The 8,615-nt window shown below is 40.4% G+C and overlaps 1 protein-coding gene across 1 annotated transcript in view; it reads left to right on the top strand.

Annotated features, from left to right (window-relative positions):
* The window catches only part of aldh1l2 (aldehyde dehydrogenase 1 family, member L2), a 13,443-nt gene extending 5,048 nt beyond the window's left edge, over positions 1-8,395 (top strand). Inside the window, exons 8-23 of the mRNA XM_069156315.1 lie at positions 1-34; positions 119-210; positions 2,858-3,005; positions 3,104-3,223; positions 3,346-3,473; positions 3,746-3,896; positions 3,977-4,047; positions 4,177-4,282; positions 4,409-4,496; positions 4,791-4,884; positions 5,375-5,474; positions 5,596-5,694; positions 5,774-5,939; positions 6,096-6,201; positions 6,281-6,480; positions 7,167-8,395. The exon at positions 1-34 is cut by the window's left edge and continues 92 nt beyond it. Of these exons, the coding sequence (XP_069012416.1) occupies positions 1-34; positions 119-210; positions 2,858-3,005; positions 3,104-3,223; positions 3,346-3,473; positions 3,746-3,896; positions 3,977-4,047; positions 4,177-4,282; positions 4,409-4,496; positions 4,791-4,884; positions 5,375-5,474; positions 5,596-5,694; positions 5,774-5,939; positions 6,096-6,201; positions 6,281-6,480; positions 7,167-7,222 (1,759 nt within the window). The 3' untranslated portion in view covers positions 7,223-8,395. The remainder of the gene's footprint in view (positions 35-118; positions 211-2,857; positions 3,006-3,103; positions 3,224-3,345; positions 3,474-3,745; positions 3,897-3,976; positions 4,048-4,176; positions 4,283-4,408; positions 4,497-4,790; positions 4,885-5,374; positions 5,475-5,595; positions 5,695-5,773; positions 5,940-6,095; positions 6,202-6,280; positions 6,481-7,166) is intronic.
* The last annotated feature ends 220 nt before the right edge of the window (positions 8,396-8,615 follow it).

Here is an 8,615-nt window from a genome sequence, read left to right as displayed (position 1 = left end):
GGAGGAGGAAAGGAAAATGGCCGAGCAGATCCGGGTGGGTGGAGCTCCTTCTGTTTAATCTGCTGTTCGTGTGTGACGATGTAGAAGAAAAAAAATCAGCCTGTTGTTTCATCTGCAGAACATCTGGAAGAACATCCTCAGCACCATCCCAGCTGTGGAGGACACAACCGACTTCTTCAAGTCTGGAGCCACCTCCATGGACGTGGTCAGGTGAGGAGGGAAATAATTATATCTTCATTATACTTTAATTATATCTTCATTATATCTTCATTCTATCATCATTATATCTTTATTATATCTTCATTTTACTTTAATTATATCTTTATTATATCTTTATTATATATTCATTATATCTTCATTATATCTTAATCATATCTTTATTTTATCTTTATTATATCTTCATTATATCTTCATTCTATTATCATTATATCTTTATTATATCTTCATTTTACTTTAATTATATCTTTATTATATATTCATTATATTTTCATTATATCTTAATCATATCTTTATTTTATCTTTATTATATCTTCATTATATCATCATTATATCTTTATTATATCTTCATTTTACTTTAATTATATCTTTATTATATCATCATTATATCTTTATTATATCTTCATTATATCTTCATTCTATCATCATTATATCTTTATTATATCTTCATTTTACTTTAATTATATCTTTATTATATATTCATTATATTTTCATTATATCTTAATCATATCTTTATTTTATCTTTATTATATCTTCATTATATCATCATTATATCTTTATTACATCTTCATTTTACTTTAATTATATCTTTATTATATCATCATTATATCTTTATTATATCTTCATTTTACTTTAGTTATATCTTCATTATATCATCATTAGATCTTCATTATATCTTTATTATATCTTCATTATATAAACATTATATCTTCATTATATCATCATTAGATCTTCATTAGATCTTTATTATATCTTCATTATATATTCATTATATTTTCATTATATCTTAATCATATCTTTATTTTATCTTTATTATATCTTCATTATATCATCATTATATCTTTATTATATCTTCATTTTACTTTAATTATATCTTTATTATATCATCATTATATCTTTATTATATCTTCATTATATCTTCATTCTATCATCATTATATCTTTATTATATCTTCATTTTACTTTAATTATATCTTTATTATATATTCATTATATTTTCATTATATCTTAATCATATCTTTATTTTATCTTTATTATATCTTCATTATATCATCATTATATCTTTATTACATCTTCATTTTACTTTAATTATATCTTTATTATATCATCATTATATCTTTATTATATCTTCATTTTACTTTAGTTATATCTTCATTATATCATCATTAGATCTTCATTATATCTTTATTATATCTTCATTATATCTTCATTCTATCATCATTATATCTTTATTATATCTTCATTTTACTTTAATTATATCTTTATTATATATTCATTATATTTTCATTATATCTTAATCATATCTTTATTTTATCTTTATTATATCTTCATTATATCATCATTATATCTTTATTACATCTTCATTTTACTTTAATTATATCTTTATTATATCATCATTATATCTTTATTATATCTTCATTTTACTTTAGTTATATCTTCATTATATCATCATTAGATCTTCATTATATCTTTGTTATATCTTCATTTTACTTTAACTATATCTTTATTATATCTTCATTATATCTTAATCATATCTTTATTATATCTTCATTCTATCATCATTATATCTTTATTATATCTTCATTATATCATCATTATATCTTCATTATATAAACATTATATCTTCATTATATCATCATTAGATCTTCATTAGATCTTTATTATATCTTCATTATATAATCATTAGATCTTCATTATATCTTTATTATATCTTCATGTTACTTTAATTATATCTTCATTATATCTCTGTTATATCTTCATTTTACTTTAACTATATCTTTATTATATCTTTATATCTTTATTATATATTCATTATATCTTCATTATATCTTAATCATATCTTTATTTTATCTTTATTATATCTTCATTATATCATTTTATCTTTATTATATCTTTATTATATCGTTGTTATATCTTCATTTTACTTTAATTATATCTTTATTATATCTTTATTATATCATCATTATATAAACATTATATAAACATTATATCTTCATTATATCTTCATTTTACTTTAATTATATCTTCATTATATCTTTATTATATCGTTGTTATATCTTCATTTTACTTTAATTATATATGTCTTATATCTTCATTATATCATTATTATATCTTCATTTTACTTTAATTATATCTTTATTATATCTTTGTTATATCTTCATTTTACTTTAATTATACATTTATTATATCTTCATTATATCTTTATTATATCTTCATTTTACTTTAATTTTATCTTTATTATATCTTTGTTATATCTTCATTTTACTTTAATTATACATTTATTATATCTTCATTATATCTTTATTATATCTTGGTTATATCTTCATTTTACTTTAATTATATATTTATTATATCTTCATTATATCTTAATTATATATTTATTATATCTTCATTATATCTTTATTATATCTTCATTATATCGTCATTATATCGTCATTATATCTTCATTATATCTTCGTTATACTTTAATTATATCTTCATTATATCCTAATTATAGTTTAATTATATCTTAATTATAGTTCAATTATATCTTAATTATATATAGCAGGAGCAGGAGAGGAGAGGGAGGAGCAGGAGAGGGAGAGGAGAGAAGGAGAGGAGATTACTGCCTCTGCCTCTGCTGATGAGCTCTTTCTCTGCAGGCTGGTGGAGGAGGTGAAGCAGAAGTATGGTGGCGTCCAGCTGCAGAACGAGGACGTGTACATGGCCGCCACATTCACGGACTTCATCCAGATGTTCGTCCGCCGCCTGAGAGGAGAGGACCAGGAGGAGGAGCTGCTCGTCGACTACGTGAGTGTGTTCCTCCTCTCCTGCTGCCTCCAACATTAACTCTCTGTCTCAGTCCAGCACTGAGCTGACGGCCCTCATCCATCTGGTTTGTTACCTAGGCAACCAAAGATGTGAACAACATGATGGTGAAGATGCCATACCAGTGTTTTATCAACGGAAAGTTCGAGGACGCAGAAAACGGCAAAACCTACGACACCGTCAACCCCACGGATGGATCGGTGAGTCCCTCATGAAGCACACACACACACTCACACACACACACACACACACACACACACATATATACACACACTCACACACACTCTGTCACACGCTGATAATGTAACATCACGTCCTCCAGGTGATCTGTCAGGTGTCCTACGCCTCAGTGGGGGACGTGGACCGGGCCGTGGCTGCTGCCAAAGAAGCGTATGACAACGGGCCGTGGGGCAGGATGAACCCCCGAGACAGAGGAAGTCTTCTGTACAGGTGAGCAGCTCCACCTGGAGGATTCCTCTGTCAATGACAACACGGTGCAGCGCTATCTAGCACGCAGGTCTGTTTTTATTCATCTGAACTCAGAGGGCCACAAGAACGGAGTTTGACAGAAGCACGCTGAAACACGTCCAGCCTCGGAGCTGTCAATCAAACACACAGAACGTCCGCCATGAGGACAATTCAACAAGCTGATGGACACCCGTGTTACATCAATCTGATGTTCTGAAATTAAAGTCCGACCTCCTCTGACCTCCTCTCTACAGACTGGCAGACCTGATGGAGGAGAACCAGGAGGAGCTGGCCACCATCGAGTCCATAGACTCCGGAGCGGTGTACACGTTGGCCCTGAAGACACACGTCGGCATGTCCATCCAGACATTCCGCTACTTTGCTGGCTGGTGTGACAAGATCCAGGTGGGCCGGTGTTCTCTGTTAGAACCACTCAAACAGAACCTGTAGAGAGAAGTTCCTCTGATGTCTATTGTGTTCTGCAGGGGAAGACCATCCCCATCAACCAGGCCCGACCCAACCGGAACCTGACCTTCACCAGGAAGGAGCCTCTGGGGTAACAGCTCCGCCCCCACTCAACCTGTCAGCTCAGGCCGCTCCTGACTACATTGACCACTGCGTGTGTGTGTGTGTGTGTGTGTGTGTGTGTGTGTGTGTGTGTGTGTGTGTGTGCGTGCGTGCGCAGTGTGTGTGCCATAGTCATCCCCTGGAACTACCCTCTGATGATGCTGGCGTGGAAGAGTGCAGCCTGCCTGGCAGCTGGAAACACGCTGGTTCTCAAACCTGCACAGGTCAGTTCATCCAGGTAGAAACACTGAGATCCTGTTTCTCTACACAAACAGTGAGACTGCAGAGTGTTAGCGTGTGCAGTGTTAGCGTGTGCAGAGTGTTTTAAAGATGACCTCTCACTCTTCCAGGTCACTCCACTGACTGCTCTGAAGTTTGCTGAACTCTCAGTCAAAGCTGGAATCCCAAAAGGAGTCGTCAACATTTTACCAGGCTCCGGTAATGAACACAGAACCAGTCAGTCCAGTTAGTCTCAGACTGTGAGCCGCTCAGTTTGTGCTGAACAACGTTAACAGAAGTTACAGTTAATCAGGAGAGACGGGTCCTCTTGTCTCTCATTCGTGTCCTCAGCCTGCTGTCAGTCTCTCAGGTTGGGACCGTGAACATGCTCGTGACATGTTCCTCACAGTATTTAATGCACATTTTAAAGGAGCAGTCCCTAGTTTTATTTGATTGAGTCCTGCACTACACTGTCTGTCTCTCTGTGACTGTGGGACCTTTAATGTCCTCCAGGGGGCGTGGTGGGACAGCGGCTGTCCGACCACCCAAACATCCGCAAGCTGGGCTTCACGGGCTCCACGCCAATCGGAAAACAGATCATGAAGAGGTAGGACTGGTTCCTGGTTCCTGTCTCTGGTTCCTGGCGTCTGGTTCCTGATGTCTGGTTCCTGGGTCCTGATGTCTGGTTCCTGGGTCCTGATGTCTGGTTCCTGGCGTCTGGTTCCTGATGTCTGGTCCGTGATGTCTGGTTCCTGGTTCCTGATGTCTGATTCCTGGTTCCTGATGTCTGGTTCCTGGCATCTGGTTCCTGGTTCCTGATGTCTGGTTCCTGGTTCCTGATGTCTGGTTCCTGGGGTCTGGTTCCTGATGTCTGGCGTCTAGTTTGTGATATCTGGTTCCTGGTTCTTGATGTCTGGTTCCTGGTTCCAGATGTCTGGTCCCTGATATCTGGTTCCTGGTTCCTGATGTCTGGTTCCTGGTTCCCGATGTCTGGTTCCTGATATCTGGTTCCTGGCTCCTGATATCTGGTTCCTGGCTCCTGATGTGTGGTTCCTGGTTCTTGGTTCCTGATGTCTGGTTCCTGTCTCTGTGTGCAGCTGTGCTCTCAGTAACCTGAAGAAGGTTTCTCTGGAGCTCGGAGGAAAGTCGCCCCTCATCATCTTCAGTGACTGTGACATGGACAAAGCTGTCCGCATGGTGAGACACACACTGCTACACTCTGACACACTCTGACACACACTGATACACAGTGTGTGTGTGTGTGTGTGTGTGTGTGTGTGTGTGTGTGTGTGTGTGTGTGTGTGTGTGTGTTCCACAGGGTATGAGCTCTGTGTATTTTAATAAGGGGGAGAACTGCATTGCTGCCGGCCGCCTCTTCGTGGAGGATTCCATCCATGATGAGTTCATCAGCCGTGTGGTAAGTGACAGCTGGCTCCTACACTTCCCATAATGCACTGCGTTAGAGCAGCATTAGAGCAGCGTTGTTTTCCTCCAAGGTGGAGGAGATCAAGAAGATGAAGATCGGGGACCCTCTGGACCGCTCCACAGACCACGGCCCACAGAACCACAAAGCCCACCTGGACAAGCTGCTGGAGTACTGCGAGGTGGGGGTGAAGGAGGGTGCCACGCTGGTGTACGGAGGCCGACAGGTGGACCGGCCAGGTAGAGCCCCGCCCCCGCTGCTGCACCTGACCAACAGCTGACTGTTGTTTCATCATCGCTGAGACACAACATGAACACTAGATTACAATAACAGTAATACAATATGAAAGCTGTTCAGGGTGATTGTGCTGAGTCATGACTGCTGGTGTCCTCCAGGCTTCTTCATGCAGCCCACCGTGTTCACCGACGTGGACGACCACATGTTCATCGCTAAAGAGGAGTCGTTCGGCCCCATCATGGTGGCGTCCAGGTTCAGAGACGGGTAAGCGGACGAGCGTCCGTCTGTTCAGCTGCCGTCTGGTTTCAACTGCTAACCGTCGTCCTCGTTGTCCAATCACCAGCGACGTGGACGGCGTGCTGCAGAGAGCCAATGACACGGAGTTCGGGCTGGCCTCTGGCGTGTTCACCCGCGACATCAACAAGGCCATGTATGTGAGCGAGCGGCTGGAGGCGGGAACCGTGTTCGTAAACACGTACAACAAGACCGACGTGGCGTCACCGTTCGGAGGCTTCAAGCAGTCGGGCTTCGGCAAAGACCTCGGTGAGTGATTGACAGGTCACCGTGTGGAGAGTGATTGACAGGTCACCCTGTGGAGAGTGATTGACAGGTCACCGTGTGGAGAGTGATTGACAGGTCACCGTGTGGAGAGTGATTGACAGGTCACCGTGTGGAGAGTGATTGACAGGTCACCGTGTGGAGAGTGATTGACAGGTCACCGTGTGGAGAGTGATTGACAGTAATGTCCAACAGATGTTATATTTTATATGTACTTCTATAGTTTCACTGTTTGACTTGATTTCTCTTGATAATGAACTCAGTGTGTGAAATCAGGAAACACTAAAACACTGATTGGTGTTTGAGGAGACTTTAACGTGTTGAGTTTCTCACCACGTACAGACCTGTTGGTGACATCGTTCAGTGTGGACATGATGGTGACAGGAAGTATTTTGTTTGAAGAATTCTCTTTTCTGTCAGATAAGAAACCATTTGTAGCTTGTGTATGATGTCATATAAAGTCATTAAAAGATGTTAAGAAGCTTCCTGCTGAAGATGTGAACTGTTCAGTGCTCAGCAGCCTCAGATGGACTGAGTAGCCCCATTGAAATCAGCAGATTCACCCAGTTCAGGAGGTTCTGCAGGGTTGTTTGTGGTTCAGGAGGTTCTGCAGGGTTCCTCTGTCACCCCACGAGCTCTTCACCAGTTCTTGTTCTCCGTCTCGTCCACAGGGGAGGACGCCCTCTCAGAATACCTCAAGACCAAAGCAGTGACTGTGGAGTACTGAGGCCCGGTTCTCCTGACACTCTGACCCACATCAGTCCAGAACAGTGACCCGTCGGACATCGTTCATTGTTCCTGTGGACAGGAGGCGTGGCTGTGGGTCAGGACGAGTGCTGCAGGGCGACAGACAACTTGTGGGTCTGGGCCACAGGTTGGACAACGTGCCTCTTTCTGTGTGAAAATCCACATCAATCTTGGACTTCCTCTGTTTTACCCACCAGGTCACCTTCACATGAAACCTGTGGTTGTGACGACACTTTGCATGATGGGAGCTGAACTGCTTCTGACTGTTTTATAAGTTTGTAGTTGTTCACTCATCAAAAACACGACTTCATCTAACAGCTGGATCAGGTCTCTGCATTGATCCCTGCAACACCTGCAGTAACACACCTGCAGTAACACACCTGCAGTAACACACCTGCAGTAACACACCTGCAGTAACACACCTGCAGTAACACACCTGCAGCCAGGTGAGAGCTGACACAGGAGCACCGTGAGACTCACCTTTCCCACATTGGTGAAGGTGTCCCAGTTGACCTGTTGATGAGGATTCTGAGGGAGAACAGAAGGAGATCAGATTGATTCCAGCGATGGCGGTCAGATCATCTTCTGTCTGTCACTCTGCAACGTCTCTGACAGACGGAGACCTGCTGAGGACTCTCAACATTTTAGGGTCTTCTCTCTTTTAACTGCAGTGTTTGCCATGTATCCAGTGTCTGAATCTACATCAGTGTCTCACATGGAGGTGTTTGACCGTCTGTGACCACTCTAGCAGAGTTTTTAAAGCACTCTGACAGCGTTCCCACTGTTCACTGTTTCAGCCACTTTTCAAACATCATGTCTGAACATCGAGTCACAACTGAGCTGGTTTCCTTTTGAAAAGGGATATGAAGTCTTATTTTCACTCACACACGTAGTTGTTGTAAAGTCTTAAAGTGTCTGCTGTCTGAATCTCCGGACTGCAGAACGTCACTCTGTCAAACTTTGTAAATATTTTTTAACTAGAGGGAAAGAGACTATTTGATATATTTTTGACAGTATTTGTTCCAACACTAGATTCATTAAAGACAGCAGCTCCACCTCCGATGTGATGATGCTGTATAATTAGTTTTCTATTGGTGCCACTGTGTTTCACTCCATGAAGATGATCTGTCCCCTCAATAAACTCTCAACATTCTGACTGTTGTCCATCCATCCATTATCTATACCTGCTTTATCCTGAACAGGGTCATGGGGGGCAGAGCCTATCCCAGTTCACTTAGGGTGAAGGCAGGGTTCACCTGGACAGGTCACCAGTCCATCACAGGACATAGAGACAGATGGAAACAAAGACCGTTCACTCTCATCCACAACTCAGGGACATTTGTAGAACCACCAGTTAACCTGATAGCATGTTT

This window comes from Embiotoca jacksoni, unplaced genomic scaffold (assembly GCF_022577435.1).
Source record: "Embiotoca jacksoni isolate LCO1_2020_lvr unplaced genomic scaffold, fEmbJac1.0.p SCAF_21, whole genome shotgun sequence".
Lineage (NCBI taxonomy): Eukaryota > Metazoa > Chordata > Actinopteri > Embiotocidae > Embiotoca > Embiotoca jacksoni.
The sequence above is the reverse complement of the archived record's forward strand: the minus strand, read 5'-3'. Positions and strand labels throughout refer to the sequence as shown.